This window comes from Saccostrea cucullata, unplaced genomic scaffold (assembly GCF_032062105.1).
Source record: "Saccostrea cucullata isolate Sc308-1 unplaced genomic scaffold, CSIRO_AGI_Scuc_v1 ctg206, whole genome shotgun sequence".
Taxonomy (NCBI): Eukaryota; Metazoa; Mollusca; class Bivalvia; order Ostreida; family Ostreidae; genus Saccostrea; species Saccostrea cuccullata.
Window position 1 is genome coordinate 289,368 of NW_026934771.1, and position 27,984 is coordinate 317,351.

At 34.8% G+C, this 27,984-nt stretch overlaps 3 protein-coding genes and 1 pseudogene across 4 annotated transcripts; 2 read left to right on the forward strand and 2 right to left on the reverse strand.

Moving 5' to 3' along the window:
• Nucleotides 1–359: 359 nt before the first annotated feature.
• Nucleotides 360–9,214, reverse strand: LOC134241329 (coiled-coil domain-containing protein 170-like). The gene is made up of 12 exons (XM_062723398.1): nucleotides 8,883–9,214; nucleotides 7,710–7,780; nucleotides 7,470–7,521; nucleotides 7,047–7,142; nucleotides 6,639–6,895; nucleotides 6,272–6,419; nucleotides 5,736–5,921; nucleotides 5,168–5,485; nucleotides 4,756–4,956; nucleotides 3,957–4,373; nucleotides 3,454–3,690; nucleotides 360–1,481 (listed from the first exon to the last, which is right to left on the reverse strand). The coding sequence occupies exons 1-12, from the start codon at nucleotides 9,093–9,095 to the stop codon at nucleotides 1,146–1,148; spliced, it is 2,532 nt and encodes an 843-aa protein (XP_062579382.1). The 5' UTR covers nucleotides 9,096–9,214; the 3' UTR covers nucleotides 360–1,145.
• A 23-nt stretch (nucleotides 9,215–9,237) lies between these two features.
• On the forward strand, nucleotides 9,238–12,588 carry LOC134241331 (uncharacterized). The gene is made up of 3 exons (XM_062723399.1): nucleotides 9,238–9,335; nucleotides 11,171–11,320; nucleotides 12,365–12,588. The coding sequence occupies exons 1-3, from the start codon at nucleotides 9,330–9,332 to the stop codon at nucleotides 12,503–12,505; spliced, it is 297 nt and encodes a 98-aa protein (XP_062579383.1). The 5' UTR covers nucleotides 9,238–9,329; the 3' UTR covers nucleotides 12,506–12,588.
• Nucleotides 12,589–15,505: 2,917 nt separating this feature from the next.
• Nucleotides 15,506–19,097, forward strand: LOC134241332 (uncharacterized). Of its 2 annotated transcripts, none has more exons than XM_062723400.1 (2): nucleotides 15,506–16,564; nucleotides 18,959–19,097. In XM_062723400.1, exons 1-2 carry the CDS (start codon nucleotides 16,007–16,009, stop codon nucleotides 19,079–19,081), a joined length of 681 nt encoding a protein of 226 aa, XP_062579384.1. In that variant the 5' UTR covers nucleotides 15,506–16,006; the 3' UTR covers nucleotides 19,082–19,097. The 2 variants fall into 2 exon arrangements, 1 of the variants encoding a protein (XP_062579384.1); XR_009986637.1 differs by having other exon boundaries at nucleotides 16,422–18,096.
• Nucleotides 19,098–25,488: 6,391 nt separating this feature from the next.
• Nucleotides 25,489–27,973, reverse strand: LOC134241357 (uncharacterized; annotated as a pseudogene).
• Nucleotides 27,974–27,984: the final 11 nt, after the last annotated feature.

Below are 27,984 nucleotides of genomic sequence, written 5' to 3' on the forward strand. Positions count from 1 at the left end.
TTCAAGCGGGAGGTATATTGAAAGAAGAGAAAAGAATCTTAATGTAAGCATTTACCATCATCCTGAGCTGCCCTTTCTCAGTTAACTTGGCAATGCATGCAGTCACCATTTTGAATGCTGCATGCACAAGTGACAATCTTAACTACACATGTATATTTTGTGATTATTGTTCCTCTGGTTTCATTAAGATTGGCATGACCAATTGTGAGAAACTATCACAGACAAAAGCAAGTGGAACTATAACAATATGTCTCCTGACTTCCTTTGGGTTGAAAAGATAAAACTAAATTCCTGGCAGTTGCTTTTATTGAGAAATATATAAATTAATTACAATATAATGGTATACACCATTAAAAATGTACAAAAACTTTTGACACATATTGGGCAACTACAAAGAGCATTAACAACCACCAATTATATAATATACCGTCTAACTTAACAATGAGGAAAATCGCATAAAATGTAAAAATGACTAAATGAGCAAAATTGTAATGGATTGGGGAAAACTTTCATTCCTTTTCATTATCATCCAAATCAAGATGATTAAAAACTGTAAATTCTTTCTTACTCTTATTTAGGAAATTTATAAATGTATATATTTTTCACAGACCATATTTTCTTTGTTATAGAATTTTGAGATCTTCGAGAGATTTTTCCATTTTATCACAGACACCAATTAAACAACAATTAAAGAAAAATCTCCTAAAAAGCATAACATACAAAAGAAACAAAAGATTCATTTGACATGTATACCTGATAAAATTCATTGAAAAAAACACTGATGCCCTTTTCACTAAAGCATGGCTCCTGTATAAATATATGTAAATTACTACATAAACCACTATGAAGGAAAGAATGCCAGGCTGATCTTAGAGTCACATTTGATTGAATATGCTGAAATGATTGTTAAAAAAGGATGGTCCGAAATTGGGAAAAATATAAATCTACGATATATTCAAAAATGTTACTTTTACAGATTGCAATATTTTTAGTTCTCTACTTCCATAAAAGGAAAATTCTAACTAGGACTTAAATGCATTTTCCTTTTTTAAAAAATAACGTCTGAGGAAGGAAAATTCTGTCTGAAAAGCTACATCCGAAAATCTCGCTACTGTTTTAAAAATTCATTCTTTCCAACAATTTGATCAGTACACTCTGGGGTCGACTTTGCGGGTTGGTGATCGGGTTGGTGAGAGTGAGCGTGCTCGAGCACGAGCTGCTTTCCTCTTGACTCGCTCACGTGAGCGACGGAAGTTGGAGGCTTCTGTGTTTCCCAATGTCCTGCGGTAGTCTTCGTAACCACTCAGAAATCCATCTTCCATGTCTGCTAGAGCTTCTTCCATGCTCAGGGTGTTAAAAGCATGAGTGTGGTGGGCCTGGATCAATTTCTCCAATCGAGAGATGATCTCGTAATCAGGCACAGCAAGTGTGTTGATGTCAAGACCAAGCATTCTAGATACCACATTACGGAAGTCCAAAAGCTATAAGTAAAAAAAAAACAATTCTCAAAAATCTACTAGATAGAGTTACCGTAATTTCCGGGTTATAGGTCGATGGGGTATATAGGTCGAAAGGCTCATTTTCAGCCTTAATTTTTGAAAAATCCTAAGATAGGACGAACTTAATATATAGGACGAGGCTTTGTTTCCCGTTTTCTAAAGATTCTTACGCAGATACAACGTATCAGAACAAGTAAACCTCTAAAATTACCGGGGCAATTCCATGACATGAACGTATCATGAAAACAAACAGTGTTTTAGTGAGTACAGCATTTAAATAAAGTTTTTTTAAAAAATGTAGTTAAAACTTCTTTGAATTGTGTTACTACTTATTTTTCTCCAACTTGCCTGATCAATGCATCCGTAGTTTCATACTGTTGTTAAACCAGAGGCAAAAATAACACGTAAATACATTTCTTATTTTAAGCTATAATTCGGGAAATATCCGAGATCAAAGAATAATAATTCTGATTTCAGAACAACTTGGACACATTCCTAATATAGTTTATTCAGTTAGTTATTTACCGGTGGACGACAATTGCTTCGATGTCCGCCATTTTCATTTTTGTTCTTCAGGGATTTGCTAAAACCCGCAAACGACCATTGAATGTATATACAAAGCAACAATAAAGAATTGAAATAATATTACCACGCTGTAAGTTTAATTTATAAATTAAATTGAGAGTACCGGTACATCCACAATTTGACAGTCATTATGAATTTCATGGCTTTATTTGTTCAATGATGTGTAACACTAATACCCTATAACGGCACGTGGATTCGCTAATCATGCCCTGCAGGTATTAAATCAACACAGGTGTTAAAACCTTTGCGTGTACACAGTGTAAATCCTTTTATCTGTCCGACAATTAAAATTCGTTAGAAGCCAATCTTTGTATAGCGGTAATTCAGTGTACTTCTTGTGTACGGGGAAATTATTGGATGGAAGAATTAGTTATACAAAAAAAAATTCAGCGAATTAAAAAAAAAACGCATCTTGAATTAACCGATACTTTAGAGTTTATAAGAAATGAATTATTAACTTCCGAATAAGTATGATAGTACCGGTATATTCAAAATAAGTTCGTTTGACCGGTATTATAATTAAATAAAATAAAAAAATATATGGTAATGACTATCGGTTTGTTTGGTAATTAAATTTAGGAATTGACTGGCAACAATTTATTTCACTCATTTTACATTAAAATAAATATAAGACTGTCACAATAAAAAAAAATTAATACTATTTCAAGTTATCAATCTACTAATTAATGGTAAAACACTACACTTGTGATCTTGAAAATTTTTCCGTATTTTAAATTTTGATACGGTTGCGGTTTTACTTTTAGTAAACGGTAGCGACTTCCTAACTTCACAAGATGGCTACCGCATGATGACAATGGATAACACGTTGAGGAATTATTAACTTGATGAAGCACAGTTTTTTCCTTTGATATCAACGGATATTTAATGGAATTTATTTTGTAAGAAAGCTATAGAATAAATATTTTATTGTTTACCTAGGCATTAATTTTTTTGCGAAAAATAATCAAAAAAGTTATGGAAGTGGCACGAATTTGCTATAAAATTTACGTAAATTTTACTGATTTTGGGACATTTTTCGTAAACTTGAGCCTTAGAAAGGTCGAATTCGTATATTGGGCGACCACAGCGGTTCTGAGAAAAAAAGTATCGACCTATAACCCGGAAATTACGGTATCAACAATTTAAGTTTATCATCAATGGTAGCGTAATCTCTTTATTAATAAAAGAGCATGTAATGATTTTCTTTAAAAACATTTCCTTCCAGAATAACATTCAAATTGATCTATTAAAAGATAAATTATTATGCTAATCCCTCTCTGGATATTTTTCGAACAAATATGGTGGTCATATTCCTTTTACGAATCATGTTCAGCTTTAATGTGTCACAAAATTTGGGTAACCACTGTACCTGTTTTTCCCTGTTCTGTATTGCATTCAGGGCGTTCTTGCTGGTCCTGAGCTCGCTGGAGAGGGCCTGTACTGCGTTATCAGACACGAGCCTCTTCTCCTGGCCCTGCTGAGTAGAGATCTCGATCTCGTCTTTAAGGTGCTTGATCTTGTGAGCCTGCTTCTTCCTCACATCCTCCAGTTCCTCAACCTGAGCCACCAACTCCTCAATTTCCTTCCTCTGTTCCATGGTCCTCATCTGAAAGGAAACGTTATATTGTAGACTTAGGTTTTTATTTTAAAACTGCACAGCCATCTTTGAAATTTTGAAGCTTTTTGGAAATTACCTCTATGCTTAGAATTATTCATTTGATTTTACTGTAGAAACACAAAAAATGGGATTAAATTTCCTTAAGAATTATGAACAACGAAACAAACAGAATTTAATCCCCAACGAAATTTTTGCTTTTACAGTAATATATAAAGAAATAAATTTTGATGCCAGTGTGTGGACATGATTTTTACCTGAATTTCACTGGATCCTAAGAGTTGTGCCTTAAGGTTTGTGTTCTCGTGTTTAAGATCTGTGATCTGGATTTTGTATTTCTCTATCAGTTTCTCAAGTTTTCTGATTTTGAAGGTCTCAGTGTCTCTCTCCTTCTCAATCTCTGTTTTTCCAATAAGCTTCTCTTCCAGATTTGTCATTTTCTTCCTCAAAAGATCAAGGTGAAGGTCTTTGCTTTCTAGCTGCTCCTTGAGGGCCTTGACCTTGCGCTGAAGGTTGTAGATGTGAGTAGATTTGTCCACAATTGTGTCTTGTTCCAATTTGACTAGCTGTTCCGCTCTTGCGATCAGAGCTTCGATGGTCATGTCCAGACCAAGGTCGATGGAAATGCGGTCCATCTTCATTTTTTCTCCTAATCTTTGTAAGGCTCTCAGATACTGAAAAGTCAACAAATATTTTTATTGTTTAATTCAAAGAAACAAAGAAATCTATTATACATTGTTCTTCTGATCTCAATATATTGAAACAAATGCACATATAAGGTCCATTTATCGTCTAATAAAAGAAAACCCTCACTGGTACATGTATAAATTTATTTTATTGTTCTATAAAATTGTCCAGCTCAAGGGTCATTTTGGTCAAATTTTCCTTAAGGTATGCTTTAATCCTTTGTATTTCAATTATTAATAAGATTTTTTTGAAAAATCATAAGTATAAAAGTAAAATTTTATTATGTGTAAACAAAGAGACGTCGATCATTGTAGTCAATGGTAAAGTTTACACTGCTAAAAATGATGTTAGAAAATCCTTCCGTCTTACCTTTCCTTTGTCTGACTTGAACTCGTCCCTCAGAACATCTCCTGCTGCCAACTCTCCCTCTGCGCTGCGTAGTCTTTCCTCCAAACTCAGGAGATCAGTCTCGGCCTTACGGGCCCGATGAGCTGCCGTCTTATGTAACTCATACTGAGTCTCCAGCTGCTCTGTTAAAGTTTTGATCCTTTCTTCAAGTGAGTCCACTTTCTAAAGTAATTTTTAAAGAAAATTTTAACATGGTTCATATTTGCTAATGAAAATTAAGAGACAGAAATAATAGTACTCTAGCATGCTAGAGGTTCATGGCTAGATACTTTCAAAAAGGTGTGGCATATGGATGTTAACTGAGGCTCTTACTTGTAGGAGTAGAAATATAGGTTATGTGTGCAAAATAAGTGAAATTCTTAAGCCAACTCACCACAACCAGATCTCGGTTGTCTGCAAGAACAGTCTTGATTCGGTTCAAAATGAAGTCACTTGAAATGTCACATCTTTCATCAACAGAAGACAAGATGGAAGCAACTTGCTCCCGGAAGAGATGAGCCTCAGTCTGAATCTTCCTGACATCCTCTGAGTTAATTCTGTACTCACGATCGAGTGTACTCAGTCTGGAATGTTTCAACTCGAGTTCTGACCTCGCTGCCTCCAGAGCTCTCTGGTTAGCATCCAGTCTCTCTGACATCATTGCCATTTCCCGTTCCATGTTCCTCTTCTCCGTCAAAGCTGTATCTCTTTCCTTTTCATCCAAAAAAAAAATTTCTAGTTGAACCTTCCATCAATTTTTTTTTCACATTTAATCTGAGAGCTTTGATATACAGCAATTAAAAACTTTGTCAAAGAAATAGAGCTTAAATCTTTCATTAATTTAAAAAGAAAATTCAAATTGAACCTTCCACCAAATAATTTTTCCTCATTACATCTGAGAGCTTTGATACAGCAATTAGACAGAAACTTTGTCAAAGAAATAGAGCTTTTTAAAATCTTACCAGTCTGAGATTATCGATCTCTGACGTGAATCTTGTGGCGACCTTTTGCTCCTTGCCGACCTCTGACACCAGCCTCATGATGGTCTCCCGGCTGGCTTTGCTCTCTAATTGTGTGCTGTTTAACGTTTCATTCAGTGTCACAATTTTACCCTTGAGCAAAGCATTTTCTTGCACCAGATCAGTCATCTACAAAATGGATATCAATAAATTAATAACAAAGTAACATCTTTTAAAGTCACAATATTTGTGGACAAGGGGGATAACTTTGTTTTCTAAATATTTTCTATAAGAGTAAATTGCGATAAGGGAGATAACTCTGCTTTCTGACTCGATATCTTCTATGAGATTAAATTGTGCATTTGATGTATTATTCAAAATTTGGCTTTCTATTAAATAAAGTATACTTTTAATATATGTTTAACAGAAAATTAAAGATTAAAGACCATTATTAATTGTCTACCGACATCCTTTGTTATTGATAAATACAGAGCAGAGAGGTGATTATAGTATCTTGAATGCTACTTTATCAAACTTACCCTTCTGACTATTTCTTCCACAGTGAATGTAGCACTAGACATGTCATCCACAGCAATGATACTGGTCAGTTGTGTGACCAGCTCTGTGTATTTCTTCTCTACTGTCTGCATTTCCATCTCAATCCTCTCCCGCTCCTCAAGGTGTTTCCTAAAACATTTTTCAAGTGAGCATTTTACTCATATTGTACAACAAATAACATACACACTGTATTTCAAATCAAAAATTAATTTTTACTCAAGCTTTGAAATTCAACTTCATTATTCAATATTCTATAAATATCAATTTGGCTAAACATCTGAAAAATGAAAGGGCATTATTCAATTCATACCAAAAATCTGTCTAAAGAAAGACAACTCTTGCCAGTACCTGATTCTTGATTCCAAATCCAGAATTTTGTCGTTTCCCTCTCGGATTTGACGTTGTAGTTCGACCACTGTGAACTCGCTCCGCCCCACGGCAGTCTCGTAAGACCCGGCTTTACCCTCGAGTTCTATAATCTGCTGCCTATGTGACTCTAACATTTTTGTAAGCTTGGCCTCGTTTTCTTTGCTGGTTTCATATAAGGACTTCAGTTCCCTTATCTTGATTTCTTTTGCTTCTAACTGACCTTCATAATCTCGTATCTGTGGAGAGTGCAAAATTATATTAATAATTCTTGCAACAATTTGATTAATTAATTTTTAATTAAGCACAAAATATGAACTAAGGCCAGAAATTATTTTATTAAATTACTCTCCCCAACCCCAAAAATTAAAATTCTGTAAAATATATTACCTGTATGATAAGTTTATCATTTTTGACTTGAAGGGCTGCTAATTCACTCCTTGCAGTCTCCACAGCATGTCTGTCTCCAAGATAAATTGTGTCATGCTACAAAAAGTATGGGGATTCAGTTTAAAGGATTAAAATTGTCTGGAAGGAGTTTTGACTCGGTTGTGAACAAGCATTTTAAAGTTGGGTTTTGATCATTATAACATACTGTAGATCACTAAATTTTCTCGACACCTTATTTTCGCGAGATAGTAATTGACTCTTGATTAGCGAGATAAGATTTTCGCGAATTGTGGTTATTGCGCTATATAATCTGAAGGAATACTATTATACGCGAGAATTAAATTTTCGCGAGCACACTGTCTCGCGTAATTACGCGAAAAAAAGTTCTCGCAAATAAAAAGTGATTTACAGTATTTAACTCACTCGTAATGTGTCAGCTGAAGATCTTATTTGAACTTTTGGTATTGCATCCATGCTGGAAAATAAATAATAACAAGTAATTTTAAGATTTCATAACTGCTGATATAAAAAAATATAAAGTTGCATTTTTTCCCCCTGTTTTGGAGGGGTATACATTTATAACATTCATCTGGATGATATTTATTATAGATCTGACATATTAAACTTTTTGACAAAAACTAGATCAACTCATGAATATATTACCTTGACAACTGTTGAACTAGGGCATCTTTTTTCTGATTTTCTTCTTTCAATAATCTAATTTGTTCTTGCATCTGTAAATTAAAATCATAAAATTCAATGCTTAGATTTTTAACAATGCAGATAGTTTTACTTAAAATAGTGCATTAAAACTATTTAATATTTTGAATTATCTAAAATGCAGAATATTAAAATAAGCCAAGCCTTTTTTCTCTACTCCTTTCATTATATACTTTTTGAAGCATGACCTTGGCAATATGATACTCAGTCTGACAATATCAGATAAAATTAATTTTTAATGGAAACAGTGCAATCATTCAAATCAACATTCTATCAGTGTCATGAGAAAGTTCTGTGGCATGTAAATAAATGCTTCCCATAGGAATCAATACACAAATAATGTGATAATTTGTAGTGTACACTTATACGGCGGCATGCTGTCTCCATTTTAAGTGTTCAAACCAATCAAAATGTGACATTTTTTTTGTTAATTTGAGAAGAAACTAATTTTTTACCAAGAGCTGTATGAAAAAGAAAAAGATTTTCTGAATCAAGAAAATGATGAATTTAAGGACAGACATGATCGAAGTCTGTGATTGACTAGTGTGGGATTTACTAAGAATATTTTGTCAACAAATCTAAGAAGCATTATCATTAAAGAATACATGCAAAATTTGTCCTGCTTTTATGTTCTTCTAAAAAGCCATAGAAATGTGTCATTAATACCAATGTTGATTCATTCATCCAGATGTAATTAAATGTTGTGTTTCAGGTAAGAGAAAAATGATAGAGATCGGATCAGGATATTGGTACCCAGGCCTCCTGAATCACTTGTCAGGTGCTCTACTGAGTTTTCTAGCCTTGGGGATTAAATTTGAATGGGTGGCCACCACTAGTTGCACTAATCTCAATGATTTTCAGTACCATATGGTACACAGACTTTTGATTATAATATAGGACTTCATCGAATATGACAATTTGAGTAACAATTAAACGTACACTGAATCTCCATAACACATTTGTTGTAAGACCTGGGTCACTTTTTCCTGAAATCTTTTATCCTATGATTCAGAAGTACTTTTTGATTTATTTTCATATGATGTTCATAATTTATTAATATTAATTATATATGCACATATATAATAAGGTCTATAAAAATCATAATTATAAATTTACCTCTGTCAACTGCCGGCGATTTGGGGACTGTGGTCTAGTGTGATGAAGGCTGGATTCAGATGCCAGTATTCTAGACACTGCCACCGGTGATGTATGAACGATGTCATGTTCTATCGTCGTTATTCTTCTTGGAGAAGGTTGTGTGTCTAAAAATCCATGTTTTCGTATTGATGGAAGACCATGGCGGTCTTCGTCCCTGAGATAACTTGCCATATTCTTGGTATATTATTGTAAAAATCACTTTTCCTCTCGTTGCAGCACTGTTGTCATATATTTTTCGTTCCCATTAGCCCTGCATAGCAACATGAAAACAAGTCACAACACACACACAGGAAGCGCACTTGCTACGTGATTTCCTCGCGAGATTTCTCGAGAGTGGAGGAGTTGTCTTTCCCTTCCAACCTTGGCAAAATTTGAGTGTCTGTAAAAGTTGGGAGAAAGAACACAATGAAGGTAAATGAATTGATCTTGTGTAATCATTATTTCTAAAGCGGAAAAAGTGGTTCTTTTTGTTGATCAAATTATAAAGAAAATACAAGGACCCATTGAAACAGTTTTCTTACGTTGAAGTATTGTGACCGAATTTCCTCGAATTAAATTGAATAAAAATTTTTTATTTGTTTCATACTATTTTACAAATCACAGCTCATTATATTTACCTTTTATTCGACATCATGATAAATCCTCTGGATGGAACACACATTTGATATGTTTGTTTGTTTGGTTTTTTTTTTTTAATGTTATATAATTTACAGGTCCAGTACAATCTCTTGCAGGTCGGAGGTCCAGTCCAAACATTATTTCTACCTACGTAGCTATTAATAGCTACAGTACTGTACATAGGTATTTAAACCTACCCAAAGTAGCTATTTTTACCTACTTTTGGTATTATCTACATTTTGTGGCCATAAGTTTAGATAAGTGTAAGAAAAATGTGTTATACAGTATACCATTAAATTCTTAATTATTTGGAAACTGTGGCAAATATTATTAGTTATCCAGGTTCAATCAAGGGTGTACGGGGATTTACCCCGGGTTTTATTCCATACACCCTGAGGCCGTATTCCATACACCCGTACACCCTTGATTGGACCTGGATAACGAATTTATTTCCTTTGTACCCATAAAAATGCTTTGTAAACATCAAAGTTTGTCTCAATCTATCAATTAGATAACTACGTACAACGATGCATCGTGACGTCATGTTATTTGGCTTTTATCATAGAGAATGTATGCATTGTGACGTCACGTTTTATTTACACCCGGCTCAAGTCGGGTGCACGGATATTTACACCCGACTTTGTAACCAATCAAAGCTCGTGTTACCAGCAACATAGGAAATAATACCTTAGACCACATAGGAAAACCTATGTATGAGTTGTGTACGAGTTGACTTCTGGTTTGTGTACGAGTTAACTTTTTTTTGTGTACGAGTTGACTTTTTGTATACGAGTTGGTTTGTGTACGACTCGGTTTGTGTACGAAGTGACTGTAAACCCAGATGACTGAACTGCCCAACATGGTGAATACCATAATTTTTGATACAATCACAATAATGATGAATAAGACAAAATTTTGACCAAAAAATGATTACTTCCTGAATTGGAATTTTACATTAGTTTCTATACAAAATTGATAATATACGAAGTAATCACTTTTTGGCGAAATTTTTGTCATATCCATCATCAATGTGACTGTATCAAGAAATTCACTGCTCACCATGTCGCGCCGTTCCTGCGTTTGGCCACAAAATGCAAGTAAAGCAGAAAGTAGGTAAAAATAGCTACTTTGGGTAGGTTTAGATACCTTCGTACTATTATTAGCTACGTAGGTAGAAATGTCTTTGGACTGGACCTGTCTTGATTTACTTGTATTTACAAATGTAGCAGTACTGGCAAATCAACATTTTTTTTCTTGGCAATGAACTTGATAATAGTAATAGAAAGTACATTGTCTCTCTTTACTTACATTGATCAATTAAATTACCAGTATTTTCTTTCTAAGTTATGGCCATTGGCCAACTAAGTTTTGCAATCGGACAAGTCAAAATATGAATGCACTTGCCCAAAGGACAAGTGAATCTGAAAGTTATGTCTATCCCTGTGCTCAAATTTTATTTGTTTCATTTTGTTTTTTGTACATTTATTTGCCATTTGGGATATTATATCCAGTTAGGTTGTTACATGTTTAACCTATTTGGGCAGATGGTCCAATGTTATTATTACCTGATATATAATGACTACATGTAATCCAAATACTGGTATATTTTATAAAAGTCATTTTTACAGGGAATGCGTGTACTGCGACGAGGTTTCTCCACCTCGGCCATCAGGAGAGATGTGCAGGATATGGAACCCAGATTCCTGGTCCCCAAAAGTAAACCAGGCAGCCCATTTAGCTATGAGAACCTGGTAGTCAAAAGGATGAAATACTATTTGGTAAGAATTTAAGTTTTACAATTGGTAATTTCTATGTATCAGGGATTAACGGTAGGTGAGAATGGTGATTGCTCCTATATCCATTATTCCAACAGTGGCTTTATGTGTTGCTTACCACAAGTTTCAAGTTCTATTCATCTGAAAAGTTATTTCTTTCTCTAACCAATTTTATGATTAAAAAAAAAATAACTTAATTAGATCTTAATGTTAATAGACGAGAGACTTTCAGCATGCAAACACATTAGTGGCTAAAAAGTGCATTGTTCTCTGCATCATAGTTTTATCTCAAATAAGTCAAAGGCTCAAGTGAACTTTTCTGTCTGTGAACTTTTCACATTTTTTACTTCTAATCAGAAGTACCACTGATCTAAATTCAACCAAACTTGCCTCAAAGCATCCTTGGGTGAAGGGGATTTAAAGTTTGTTCAAATGATAGACAATATCTTTTTTTCAATGGGCATCTTTCCAAACTCCTCTCAATAACCAACTGGCTAGAAAATATGAAACATGTAAAGCTTTATTCAATTGTGTTCATATGATAACCCTCAGGCTTTATTTTGTTTTCAAGAACAGCAAAGCCTTCATTAATTGTATCTATATGAAGGGGTCTTCAGGAAGTCAGTGTAATATTCATTTTATTTTTCATATCAGGGCTCATGAGTTACGTATGAGCCATGCCAGAATTTATTGGAGAAAAACTTCAAAAATTTGTATTACACAAGGATAAGATGCATTAATATGGAAGCATTTTAGTTAGTGTAGATTCAAGTTTGTTCAAATATGAACATCCCCTCCCCTTTTTCCCTGCCATCCTGGATAAGGGTTGGAGGACATATCTTTTGAATTTCAATATTTAACTGATTTCTGTCTTTCTCTTACCGTAGAGATCAGGTGAGTGATGTGGCCCCTGGGCCATTATCATATTATAACAGCCACTGGTGCCAAAAATGAGCTAAATTTGTACTTTTAAATTTGATAGAATTTTATTAATTAATTTATTTTTATTTCTTTGTAATGCTTTAATTGACTTCTATTCTTTTTCAGAAACCACCAACTGATTACACTCATAACAGGAGCCCCTTTGGCAAACAGTACACCCAAGTCGTCAGTGTATTGGCTTTGGTTTATATGATCTACAATGTGTTTGAAAGAGCCTATGTGATGCCAAGGGCAGGGAAATCTTAACTAGAACAGTTATTATTTTTTAATATAAGTGTTGCTATAAATATCAGTTGTGAATTTAGTCACAATAAATCTTTGAAGAATTTTATGGTCTTTGATTTTCCATATTTGTTGTTAGTTATAGTTAAAAAGAACCATGGGTAATAATTTATAGGACAAATATTTCATGTTAAATAATCAGGTTTTCCAAGGGTGCCCCTAAGGCATGGGGCTGAGGTAATTCCCAACAGGCGTGGATCCAGAAATTTTTTCCAGGGGGGCCACCCCAGTCAAAAAAAAAATCCAATCCCAGAAATTTCTTGACAACCAAAAAAAAAAATTTTAAAAATCAAACTCGCCCAAAGTTCAAAAACTATTTCGGGGGGGGGGGGGGGGGAGTGCCGGCTATTGCCTCAAATGTTTCAATTTTCATACCCATTTCACACATCTTCACGTTTACCGGGGGGGGGGGGGGGTCAGCGGGGGGGGGGGGGGGGGGTCCATGGTAACTTTTTTCTTGTTTTAGTATATACATTTTTTAACCTGGTAAATTCCCCCGACCCCCCCTCTAGATCCGCGCATGCCCAACCTGTAATGATGTAGTCCCCCAGTTATTTTTGGTATTTCTCCTAAACTCACAATAAGGAGAGGAAACCCAGATTCCCTTCTACTTTCCAAATGTCTCCTATTTTAATTCTTAGGGACAGCCCAATGTTTTCTCTTCCGTTAAAACAGTGTAACAATGATGACGACTAAGTAAGTAGTAAAACTTCCTTTGTCTTTTGTATGTAATTTCTACAGTAGAGCTCTGGTAATGTGATCGATGCGTCCCACAGTATGGTGGGAAAAAGAATTTCGTCTTCCCCACCCCACACAAGAAAATTCACCCTAGGGATAATGGAAGAAAATGATTTTAAAAAATCTCTTATGGTAGACCTCATGTAGACGAAATCAGATTTTAAAAAAGACCCAAAATATGTCAAATTTTAAATAAATGATCCTAAATGTCAATAATAAATAGGTATATTTATAATGCATACATGAGAATAAATTCTATGCATGGTATTTACTTTTTCTGATCATTCAAACAAGCGCAATTTTTCATTTGAAATTTTGATAAATGAAATGGAGACAGCTTGCGTGTTTTTTTAACACATTCAACACTGTTCAACGATGTTTATGGTGGCATATTTCTGCCCCTTGTGTGCAAGTTATTTTTCTATCAAATATGTCGACATGCAAGATAAATATGTTGACATGCAAGATAGTTACGTCAACATGCAACATAAATATATTGACATGCAAGAAAATTGCAATCAAATAAATATTATAAAAAATCTTCAAAAATCTCAAATATTGCCCACATGTGACATCCAACATGTTAGATGCTACTTATTTATGCTAACGTGCAAGATAAATATGTTGACATGCAACTTATTTATGTTAACATGCAACTTATTTATGTTAACATGCAACTTATTTATTTTGACATGCAACTTAGTTATCTTGACATGCAAGATAAATATGTTGACATTTAACTTATTTATGTTGACATGCAACTTAGTTATGTTGACATGCAAGATGAATATGTTGACATGCAACTTATTTATGTAAACATGCAACTTAGTTATGCCGACATGCAACTTATAAGTTGCATGTCAACAACATATTTATCTCGCATGTCAACATAACCAAGTTGCATGTCGACATAAATAAGTTGCATGTCGACATAATTAAGTTGCATATCAACATAGATAAGTTGCATGTCAACATATTTATCTTGTATGTCAACATAACTAAGTTGCATGTTTACATGAATAACTTGCATGTCAACATAAATAAGTTGCATTTAGCATGTTGGATGTCACATGTGGGCAATATTTGAGATTTTTGGAGATTTTTTATAATTTTTATTTTATTGCAATTTTCTTGCATGTCAACATATTTATGTTGCATGTTGACATAGCTATGTTGCATGTTAATATATCTATCTTGCATGTCGACATATTTGATAGAAAAATAACTTGCACACAAGGGGCAGAAATATGCCACCATAGATGTTAGCCTTTCAGTATAAAGAAAGCAGTGTCGTCCAGGCACGCAGCATCCGCCTTTTTTAAGGGGACGAGAAAGAAGTAGTCTGGAAAAAAAATTAACGAAAAATATTACCTTACCAAATTACCATGATGTTAACTTTACTCTAGCAAATGGAGGTGAAGGCGATCGGCCTTTCAGTATATAATTTTATTAGTAAAAGTGAAGTTTTGGAACTAATTGGGGGGGGGGGGGGGCAACCCCCACCACAGAAACTGCACGTCTGTGTATTCGCACCGAACAATCAGTCGTAAAAGTATGCTATACATATACATTTCTCGTTAACTTTGTGTATATCAGTAAAACCCTAAAGTGCAGATTATGTGTCCAAAGAACTAGCAACGAAAAATTTTTGAAGATAAAGAAATTGTTTCATACTTGCACGTCTTTTTATTATTTTTTGTTTAAATTGTATTCAGAGTTCCGGAAATTGAACAAAAAAATGATTACTTCCAAGTTCAGGTTTTTTAGAAGCAGAACTTGCGGGATATTGGGTTTTATGTTACAATGAAATTAAAGTTAAATGAATATGCCCCCGAGACTTTTGCCGTAGTGACACTTTATCGGATAGTTTTGTTTTTGCAAACAATAATTAAAAGTCAATGTTATACTGTGTGACATGTTTTGATAATTCATTCATGGATATAACGAATGACAGTCTATTATTTATACGGTGGAATGATTTTTCAAAATAAAAAGAATCTTTTGTTGAACCTAGCTGCCAAAATCTTACAGTAAAGCTCAATTTTAATTAATTCTTCTTATCAGCACCGCCTCCTACAGTGGATTAATTAAGATTTCGTAATTATGTGTTTAATCCACGGAAAAGGTGTCATATGCTCGGTCATTATCAAGTACTCTTACTTAAATTCTGAGCTATTTCATTCAGCGAATCACTCAAAATAGCACAGTCGGATCGGATGGGTTTTGGCATGTTTTCAAGTTAGTGTAGTTCTAGATGGAGGAGTAGGAACAGCATAGGTTTAATGCGAGCTCCCACCACAAGTAAAAGTAATGGATGGAGAGTAGAGTTTTGTCTCTTGTCGCAGATGTGCCTGTGTCCATAATTGAAAAAAATGTAGATTACGGATCTTCTAGCGTTGCAAATCGATTCAAGTGCGCTGTGTTGTGGGTTGTTGACAAACAATAATGTGCACGTAGGCTGCAGTTGTGTGAATAGATTATTTTTCAACAAGGCGAAACACTTTTTTTAAAAAAAAAAAATTCTAAATCAAATTGGATCTACTGTGTTTTTACTGTGTTTATTCAACTGAATAGGATATGTACACTAATTATCTCGGATAGCCCACAATATACCTGTTTATTTAAACGTCGGGTGATACTTTGTAGTTCAAAGTTTGTGGAAAGTTTACATGGTGGCTAGCAGACGATCGACCTACATAATGACGGATAATAATATTATTCTGTAAAATGTGGCAACGAATTCGAGATTACTCGTCTGCCATAAACTTTACAATTTTAAATTTTCTACGCAGAAGAAATTATGAACAGTTTGATGAAAATGGCAAAGAATCTTGTATTGAAAATTCCTCAGACGAGAGCGAGTGTGACGAGCAATGGCCAGTAGAGTGCAATACGCCACACACAGACACATGCGCAATTATTGACCATGTTGAAGTGCACAACTTCCAAGAGAAACAAAATTGCTCCGAGACAAAAGATTCCAAGAAAAACTATGATAGTGATACTGATGTAAAACTTGATGCGTCGGTAGGGCGTAGTCATTATAAGAATAAAGTGCTACGAAGACCAAAAGACGATGTGAATGAAGGCATTCATTTGGTTCCAAACGATGTCAAGGACGTTGTCCATAGTTACACGCAGAAGAGATACTCGAGACTTGAAGACGAGACCGAGTCGTCTGAAGAAGATGACTTCCGGGATGCGCAATCAGAGCCAATGCCAATTTTCGACAATGCAAAAGATTTCAATGGAAAGAAATCGAGAAAGAAAAAGCGACGGAAAAAGGTACATCTCTTGAAAGTATTGCGTAGACTTTCATGTTTGACGTCTGCAATGCAAACCAATCAAAGAAAGTTTCGCTGAATTAAAAGAATGAAATGACAATGGTTATGTTTGAGTTGAGATGTACTCTTCTTTTTAGAGGTCCAAGTCGATACCAAATCATTCAAAACCTCTTAAATGTGTTGTAAAATGTATTTACCTATATCGCTATATGTAAATAATTATCCATGCAATCTCAAATGTACGCAATTCATTGTAAAGTATTTCCCGCACTGTGTTCAATGTACATATTTATGCCAGTATTTTATTGTTGCCAAATTTATTGCAATCAAGCCTTTTGAGAGAGGATTTTTTTTATTTAGCATCAATGGAGAGGCAAAAGTATGTACACCCCTTGATAATGCAAAAGTGCAATTTATTTTTCCCCTCACTTCCTTTGCAAACTTATTACGTGCAATTATGCAGGAAGTACAGTTATCCAATACAAGCGATTTCGTCTGTGGTGATGATATATATATAAACAATATTGTTTGATGCAGCGAAAATTTAACAAGCATCTATTAATTCTTTTGATAGATGCATGTTTACAAAGGCCTCAGAAAGATCGTATCTTCTGTAGGGAAGGCGTTCGTGATCGCTCATGGCGCTTCTTTGCTCACGGTCGAGGATCTTACTTTTTCTAAACCGACAGGGTATTTCTTTGCATGGCTTGTTGTTCGAAAGATACATATCATGATGTATTCAGAAATCCTCCATAACCTTGGCCAGGCTAAAAATATTGAAGCACGAGTTCATATGAGGTCATAAAACTGTTTTTGTTATAGGTGTACAATATGGCGGAGCTACAATTGTACTCACGTATACCAAGGTCACCCCTAAAATATCCAAGTCAATTAGAATAAGTACAGTTGCCCCCGTACGATGAAGGAGACTACTGCATTAATGAGTTCGTATATATATCGAGCAAATTAAGGATCCTATGGCATTAGGTTACATGTAATTACTTGCCAAAAGTTCACGAAGTCCCTCTGCTAGTAGGCCATAAAATAAACCTTGTAACTCGCCATCGCGAGTTCCAATCACAGGTAGTTGTTTCTGTGATAATACTTTGGACCCATAGTATACTGGTGTAATAATATCCATGGGTTAAAAAAAATATATATTACAGAAACAAGTCCTGTAGTTGCAAGCTGTGAAATGGAGACACCAAAAAAAGATATTTGAGAAAATTATATATGGTTTTCAAACCGAAATATTGGCTATATTATTTTATTTATTGCAGTTTTATCATACATATTATGGGCTGCTGTGTGTTTTGCGATAGTGTAAAATAATGTTTTGATCAAGAAACTTCTGTGAGCTGGGGTTGCTGAGAAGCAGCTGGGTTTTTGGTAAAAAAAAAAAATGTTCTCAGTATGCAAACAAGATGCTTTGGTGGTGTACTTTCCCTGTAAAAATCTCTTTGTCTATAAATACTCTGATATTGTTTATTTTGTTCTTTTGCTGCAACGTGACAACATCGTTGGAAAATTTCGGTAAAAGTTTTGGTGATTTTTGCATGTTGATGTAGTCTGCCTGTGTATAAAAAGAACTGCTTGGTTTTTCATCGGAAAATGTCATGGATCTTTGCTACATATTTCCTTTCTTATTTAGTGTCGAATTTTTGTATTGTGTATCATGAATGGAAATCCCTTGACTAATCTTTTCATGATAAAATCAATATCAACTTCCCACACATGCTTATTTTTTTTCTACATTTTTTGCATCTGAATGTTCCTTTTGCAAGATGTCCCCAAGAGTTCGTTTATTTCTTAACTGAATATTGTTTAAAATGTCAATTTTTTTGAATTCGAGTTAGCTGACAATGCTATACTCTTGTCATTCAATTCAAATTCAATGTTACTATCACAGCAGAGACTGGAAATAATTCTATACATTATAAATCGTTTTGCAGTCTGTTAGTTGTACAAAATGACGAGGAATTTGAAGAAAAAAATATTATTTTGAATTGGATTCACATTTTTGTATTGCTGCTTTTGTTTAGTTTTGGTAATATGACCGTCGTATTCTACTAACATTCTTAGATAAATCTGTACAGTACAATAATATGGCATGGAAAGGAATAAGCTTCGATCCCATCATTTCATCTACGGAGTCTGTAAGATTATTTGCATGTAGATATTAACTCGATTAATTTGTGGGTATACAATTATGTTACTATTAAGTGGTCATGACCTTATATCAAATCCCTTTTATAATCGATTGCTATAGTGGAACATGTAGAACACTTTGATAATTTATTAATATTAATTTTATGTTTCATATATAGATTTTTAAATAATAATTTGATATCCTCAACATAAGAACAGTTATAATTTGAAATCCGTTTTATTTCAGATTGCCAAAATGACCAGACGGACTGTTCGGGGATCGTGGAAGTGGTTAAAGCGGGGGGTTATGGGATATGCGGGTGGGCTGGCAACAGCCAATATATTTATGCTTTTTTATAAGAAAGAATAAACAGATGTTATTTTTATTGGCTTCTTTATCTTTTTTATTTCCCCGTAATCAAGGATTCGGGGGTACCGGTTTTTAATTTTTGCCGTGTCCATCCGTTTGTCTGCTAAAACCTTGCCTATAACTTTTGATTGGTCTGAGATCATGATTTTCATGCTTCACCTGTGCAAATATTTGACCCAGACCTTAGACTTTGACCCATTTTTGCCAAAAAAAAAAAAAGATAAAAATAACATTCATCCTTGAACTTGTGTATTTATTGCATGTGAAAGGATCTTACCTTGGGTATATTTGACCTTGATCCTAGACTTTGACCCACATTAAAACTATCTTTGGCCATATCTTGAACATTTAGTATTAGGGCTTTCATATTTTACTGGTGCATTCCTTATCATGGCATGACTTTCCTTGACCGTGGCTTTTGACCTACTTTTGAATAAAATATTAACCTTGACAATAACTTTTAAACAGTTGGTGTCAAGGCTTTTATATTTCGGAGTTAATTTCACTGAGACAACCTTGACAATAACTTTTAAACAGTTATCAAGGCTTTTATATTTCGGCGTTAATTTCACTGAGACAACATTTTTTTTAAACTCTTGACCATGACTTTAGAGTTGGCCATTGATTTGAGATTAACCCTCACCATGCCAAAAGGTGTCATACTGGGGCATCAGTGTTTCACAAACAAATTATCTTGTTTATGATTGGAGTGGCTTGGGAAAGAATATTGGAATGAACTCGCCAAGATGAACATTATTGATTAAGCTATTAGCAGTACACTATCCCTTTTTCAAAAGGGAAGCAAATCAGATGGACGCCAACCTAAAGAATTTACACCCATTATACTCTATCGCTATAAGCTTCCGATTGGCTCTTCGAATGCACTATTAAGCGAATTCAAATTTTCCTGTCTTTTCCCCTGCAAGAATCATGTTGACAATATTTAATAACTACCAGCAGCCCAGCATTTGGACATATTTACACATAAATAAACTAATAAACTAGCCTGGCGTAGGGACTAAGTTTGGTATTTTTAGGAAATTTATTTATCGATGTTTTGGAACGTTTGTCAAAACTACAGCCGTATATTTGCGGAAAATGGAAATATGTTAGTGTAATTAAATACAATGTAGTATCCTACAAGCTGTCCTTCTGTGAAACTTGTTTGTGTTCAATTACAAAGTAAGATCGACGTTGAAGAAGACTAGGGATTAATCCACTCAGCAATATTGCACCCCTTTTACGTATCCAAAACCCTCCAATTTTTTGAAAGTAAATAATTTTTTTTCTCAGCATAGCAATATTTCAGTGTTTTATTCTGCCATACTAGTGTAACAGGAAAGGAGAAAATGTATGGCTTCACCCCTGTATCTCTAGTCAGGTGCTCTACCAACTGAGCTCTCCAGGCCGATATCCACGACCCTAACCATTACATTCCTCCCTTTAAAGGTCTTTGGCCCTCCAAAGACCCCAACCCAGGCTCATCCTTGGCATGTCTTTCACCTGTCAGTTCCAGGGCATGGCACGGCACCAAATGTAGTAGGAAAGGAGAAATGCACGAAGAAAACTTCTGGCTGGATCGGGAATGGAACCCGGGACCCCTGTATCTCTAGTCAGGTGCTCTACCAACTGAGCTATCCAGGCCGATATCCACGACCCTAACCATTACATTAGTATCTATAATTTTCTGCAATACATTCCGAGCCAGTATCAATCCCGATCATTTGTAAAGGGTGTTCGTAATGGTATTCTTGCATCCTTCCAAGAAAACAATCAATTTAATAGAGGCTTCGTGAATATTACTCACTCTCGCTAATCGATGTCTGATATTTGTAGAACCGGTGAAATTAATGCGCTATTTGTCCTTCTGTATATCAGCAGCTGAAATTGATATTTCGTACAGAAGTTGGCGGAGAATAACATCTAAATGCGGCTCAAAGTGTATTCACTTTGCACTCATGGGAGAAATTTCTGGAATGATTACAATTTATAGCAAATTGTTTTGTAAGCTCTTTAGCTCATTTTCGTAGGATACCAAAACTGCTATATTACAAACTTTTACAATAACTTGAAATATTTTATCGTTTAATTAATTTTCATGGGAATTAAATTCAGTAGAATTGCAATATAAAATTTCGCAGTTTGTATGTTTGTACGTGCAAATTGTTTTTCAAGGAAAAATAATAAAATTACGGTAATACATTACGCTAATATAAAACAGCAAAATGATCACGAAAAAGTTTTATGAGATGTTTTATAACTAATACCTCAAAAATGATATGGCATGTAGCTAAAACAATCGTATACATGCATACGAGAAATAACAAGCCAATTCAAAAATTGTGTGTTCCCCTGCTGAAAGAAAAACGAAGAGGTTGAGCTGACCCGGGGGCAAAGGGGATGGGGAACTTAAAATTAAAGGAGGGCAGGAGGGGCATACTTGCATTGAGTTATTGTATAAAATTAAATTGCAAAAACTCACAAGCTTTTAGAGGTTTGCCCGGGAAAGTTTTACAAACACAATCGAACAGAATGTATGAATTTAGGACCTTGACCTTTAGATGTCAAAATCAATAGGGGCATTCCTAAGGCCATAGGGAGTTTTGGGTATTAAAATTCATTGCAAAAACTGAATGGCTTCTCGGGATATCGCGTGGAAATGAAAGTGATAAAACAGATTTTTTAATATATGACCTTCGACCTTCTGACTTCAATCAATAGGTAGCTGCAAAAATGTAGCCCTCTCCGATTTTTTTCATCTGATATTTTCTGGAGGAAATTATAGGTATTTTCCTCTCCCCACCCCCAAAAAAGGGAGAGGGCTACACTACTGCAGCTAATCAATAGGGGTCTTCCTTAGGCCTTTGGAAAATCATTGGAAAATCTCAAACGCTTCTTTAGATATTGGGCAGAAACGAAAGTGTTAAAACAGAATTTTTGACCTTGACCTCAAATCAATAGTGATCTTCCTTATGCCATAGGGAGTTATTGCGTAAAATTTGATTGCTCAAAGGCTTCTCGAGATATCGCGTGGAAACGAAAGCATTACAGGCAGAACTAGGGACGGACACACAGATGGTCGGACAGACAGACCAAAATTAATATCCCCCACTTTCTAGCGGTGAACAAATATCGAAATAATAAGATGTTTCCCTTTTGAGAAGAGCAATTGCAAATTTCATTGCAATTTTTAAAACTCAAAAGCCTCTTGAGACATCACAAAGAAATAAATGTGTAACATATGGCAAGCCAAATCCACAAAAATGAGATAAACATAGTTTCACAGTCGATAAACTAGGTTTATCGGTTGTAAACTATAGTTTACGGACTGTAAACTATAGTTAACAACGTTAATCTATATTTTACATTTGTAAACCATAGTTAACGCGAAAATCTATGTTTCACAACCGTAAACTATACTTAACATCGAAAACAATCATTTGCATGGCACACCAAATTCACAAAAATGAGCTAATCATAGTTTCACAATCGATAAACTAGGTTTATCGGTTGTAAACTATAGTTTACGGACTGTAAACTATAGTTAACAACGTTAATCTATATTTTACATCTGTAAACCATAGTTAACGCGATAATCTATGTTTCACAATCGTAAACTATACTTAACACCGAAAACAATCATTTGCGATTGAAAAACATCGATTATCTGATAAATACAGTTTCACGATTTGTAAACTATAGTGAAACTATGATTAACAACTCTTAACTATAGTTTACGATTGTAAACTATAGTTTACAAACGTGAATCTATGTTTATCAACAAAATCTATTATCAACGCTTTATTCAGACAGATAAACTTAGATTAACATTCGTAAACTATAGTTAACGACCGTAAAATATAGTTTTACAGATGAAAACTATACTTAACGAATCGTTAACTATACTTAACGAATCGTTAACTATAGTTTACGGTTTGTAAACTATAGTTTACAGTCGATAAACCTAGTTTATCAATTGTGAAACTAAGTTTATCTCATTTTTGTGAATTTGGCATGCCATACATTTGCGATTGCAAAACATAGATTATCTGATAAATACAGTTTCACGATTTGTAAACTATAGTTTACAAACCGTTAACTATAGTTAACGATCTGATAAATACATGTACAGTTTCATGATTTGTGAAACTATGATTAACAACCGTTAACTATAGTTTACGATTGTAAACTATAGTTTACAAACGTGAATCTATGTTTATCAACAAAATCTATTATCAACGCTTTATTCAGACAGATAAACTTAGATTAACATTCGTAAACTATAGTTAACGACCGTTAAATATAGTTTTACAGATGAAAACTATACTTAACGAATCGTTAACTATACTTAACGAATCGTTAACTATAGTTTATGGTTTGTAAACTATAGTTTACAGTCGATAAACCTAGTTTATCAATTGTGAAACTAGGTTTATCTCATTTTTGTGAATTTGGCGTGCCACACACAAATTTTATGAATTTACGACCTTGACATTTGACCTTTTGATATCAAAATCAAAAAGGGTCTTCCTAAGGCCTTAAGTAGTTTTAGTATTTAAAAAAAAATCCCACTGCAAAAGCTCAAAAGCCTCGCTTATCGCTAAAATACAAAAGTGTTAAAACAGACAGAAGTTTATACATGTATAAATATTTCACCTTAATCTTCGACATTATTACGGCAAAATCACTAGAGGTCGATCTTCTTCAGGCCATTAGCAGTTGTTATCGTATGTAAAATTTCATTGCAAAAAGCTCAAAGACGTCTTGGGATATATTGCATGGAAACAAGTGTTATAGACAGGCAAAATGTAGACTGACGGACAGACAAACTTAAATTAATACCCCCAACTTTCAGTGAAAGCAAGGGATAAAAATTGAGGCTGAGATCAAAAGTTAACTCACAAAATTTTATGGCCCATGGGCTTGGTACATGTAAATGGTAAGGAGAGTCATGTATGTACATCTTAAAGAAGGTAGGCGATTTGCCTTACCAACCAACCAACCAACCAACCCCCCTGGATTTTTTTTTATTTATTCTGGAACCCCCACCCACCTCTGAAGAAAATTCCTGGATGCATGCGCCTGTTTGGCAACATAGGTTAAACTTTCTCAAATGCAAATCAAACATTTGGGTACCCAAAGTAAGCATTAAATTAAACAAGAAATATATTTGTGAAATATGAAAGCCCTAGCACCACCTGTTCAAAGTTATGCCCAAGGTTAAAGTTTTTTTCCACGGTCAAGGTCAATGGGTCTGAAGTTGTTGTTTTTGAAGACACAGAGAGACAGATGGACAGGGCATTCTCTATATAGGAACCTTTGAATTTTATGTCAGATTTGAACTTCTATTTTTTTAATTTGATAGACAATAACTAAAGGAAGATAATTTCTCTAAATAAAGCTTTACACCATTGCTTCATCCATGTTTAGGAGCTGCGGTAAGAAATTTATATCTTATATGGCAATGTGTACTTTTCAGCTTGATGCCTTGATCTAACAATAATTCCAGTTTTTATTTATTTTATTTAAACATGCAAATTCAAAACATTGTGGTCCCCTGCTTTCAATGTCTTTGTGGGTGAGATGTTGTTATTTATGGCATATTGTGTCAAATATGAATGCCCTATCATATGTCATTCAAAAGTTATCCCTACATTTGATTATTTTTTGAAAATCAAGTCAACATGAAGGTCAAGGGGTCAGAATTCAGCATGCTTAGGAATATGTAGTCACAGGTATTAAAAATACACATCAAATATGAAAGCCCCATCTCTTCTCTACCAAAAATTATAAGGAAACAAATACATTTTTTGAAAAGTAGGTCAAACGTAATGTAACGAGTAATGAATACTAACATATCCCCACTAACAACTATCTGAAACAACACGCACTTCTATTTAAGTATCGGGTAATTTCATTTAGACTTGGGAAGTGTGTGTTGTTAATGATTTTTTTTTTGTTTTTTTTTTTTTTTGTTTGTTTTTTTCTTTTTTTTTTTTTTTTTTTTGTTTCAAGGACAGACATTTACAACCACATGTTGTATTAATTAGCGGACGATGCATCAATACACATCACCCTGGCTTACACCTTGGTAAGATTGCTCTGCAAGTCGTCAAGTGATGGTGCTCCTTGTTATCAGCCGTTCTCAGTGGGGATCCTAACATATCCCCACTAACAACTATCTGAAACAACACGCACTTCTATTAAAGTATCGGGTAATTTCATTTAAACTGATATATAAGTGTGTTCTTGACTAATTATAAAAGTAAAGGGTACATCCAGGTAAATATCTCTACCCAATACTCACTCAAAGTAAATAACAAAACTTTTATTTATTTATTTTATTTTTTTTTCTCAAATAATTATATATGTCAAGACATGAAATTGAAATACAAAGGGTGTTATTTAACAACATTAATTAATTATATAAAATATAATTGAGTGATCAGGTGATCTTTTGAACAACTAGTATGTATTAAACATAAGCGTGTGAGGTTGACCACATCATATTCTTTAATTTGTCGGCTTAAAGGCTGGACTAAGTGAGGAAAATTCTCCATGTGTTTTGTAAAATCCTTCAATTTCGTCTGTGTCTGCTGATAGATTGGCAATATTGCTTGCTAATGTGCTAGCATCTGTCAAGGTTTTCGTCCTGCTGTAATAATAAGCTGACCGTTCACTCGACCATCCGACATGCTTCATGAGTTCCTGGAGAGATGTCGCAGTGCCTGAGATCGCCATGGTTACAGCAAAACCTCCTCGTAGACTGTGTGGGGTTTCTCCTTCATAAATACCCAAAGATACCAGGTAAAACCGAAGCCGTTCATAAATTGCCGAGTAACCCAGCTGTTGATCCAGTACTCGCCCTGATTCTGATACGGGCCTGAAGAGATATCCTAGACTCAAATCCACGTTATTTTGTTTGGACCAGGCATAGTAGTTTTCAAGACCTAAGACAGGACAGATTGACTTATCTTGGGACCTTTTTATGACAAAGGTGTTTGACTTTCCATCTCCACGTAATGTCTTCCCGTAGGTGTGTTCGAAAACAAATCCGGAGTTATCCTGCAATTTTTTAACTTCCTGCGATAAAATATTGCAAACATCGCTGATTCTATCCCCGGCAAAGAACTGAATTTTGAATATCGCTTGATCTCTAATCAAGACAAACTTTTCCCTTAAGGAAAGGTCAGGGCGAGCAAATTCTCTATCAATAAACAGGGTCATTTTCTTTATCTTTCCTAAAAATATCGGTCTGGCTTGTTTAGGTAACACATGGGACTTTGCCTGCTCTTCTTTACAGAATTTTACATAGTTTTTTTACTTCCGGGGACAAGCAGGGATTCCCTGACTTAGTATGAACATCCCTAATCCCTGTTGAGATTCTGCTAGGCTAGATATTTGGACTGACGCCGTCGCAGAATCCCTGGACGACTACTAATAATTCATGTCTGGAAATTAAGTCCCAACTTCGGTCGACTATAGCAAGAATTATTCACCTTGACCACACTGCCGTTCGCTTCAATTAAGTCATTTAGTTGTTTATTTGACTCTCTGTCACTATTATTTCTACATAGCTTACCGTTTAGGCATGTAAATCCCAACATAAAAATATTCACTGAAATCTCAGTTCAAAATATGGCTCCCGTGACGAAATTGTTTACCTCCTCGAATAAAAGAGTTCCTATAGTCTGTTTTTACCCTATGTGATTCTGAACCAAGTATAATGTGACTATTGAACATCACATAGGGTAAAAACAGACTATAGGTAAACAATTTCGTCACGGGAGCCATATTTTGAACTGAGATTTCAGTGAATATTTTTATGTTGGGATTTACATGCCTAAACGGTAAGCTATGTAGAAATAATAGTGACAGAGAGTCAAATAAACAACTAAATGACTTAACTGAAGCGAACGGCAGTGTGGTCAAGGTGAATAATTCTTGCTATAGTCGACCGAAGTTGGGACTTAATTTCCAGACATGAATTATTAGTAGTCGTCCAGGGATTCTGCGACGGCGTCAGTCCAAATATCTAGCCTAGCAGAATCTCAACAGGGATTAGAACATCCCATGATCGAGTTCTTCCATGTACATACAATATCTCAGATATCTGTTGAACCATATTATGAATAGTTCCTGCTGCGAGCCTAATAGGACATGTGCATTCAAATAAACCAAATTTACCCAAGTGTGGACACGAGATCCCGTGTATCTTCGTCTTCCCGAATCTATCACTCCATACCATAAATCGGCACACGTCTTGTGGCGTCATACTTGTTAAGTCCGGAGAGGTTGGTAACTGCGATAAGAAAAGTCGTACCCTTTTTTCCAAGTTTTTCATCTTCTTTGTGGCTTTTTTATTGTCCTCGTTCTTTTCAAGCTGACTTTTTAAAACTCTTGTCAATAGCAGGAAGGTCAACTTCATTATCTTCCATCTACAAAATAAGAGTCCGTAATTTTATTATAATTTCAGCTAAAATCCACTCTACATGCTTTAAGTTCCCATTTTAGTCCCAGTTTATCGGAAGTAAACCCTTTTTTGGATGGAATAAGCAATACAGTTTTATCGCCTTGTCTACCTAACGTGAAAAGATTTACACAATGAGCACTCAAAAGTGGCCACCAAATTGGTCGCGGGTACATTATTGGCACAATAATTGTGCACTCTTTTACTTTTTGTTCTTTAAGGAGACACAGTACGGGGAATATGAGGTGAAATGGAGGAAACACGTAGGGGCGCTTCTCACTTGACAGATCTTGTGCAAATACATTAACACCCGCTGATTGTGGAGTAGGGTTTTGAGTGAAATGTCTCAATGGAACTCCAAAGTTGGATATCATTACATTCGTATCTGTCGCCATCAAATCTACTGTATGTGGTCCAAACATAGTCTCAACCC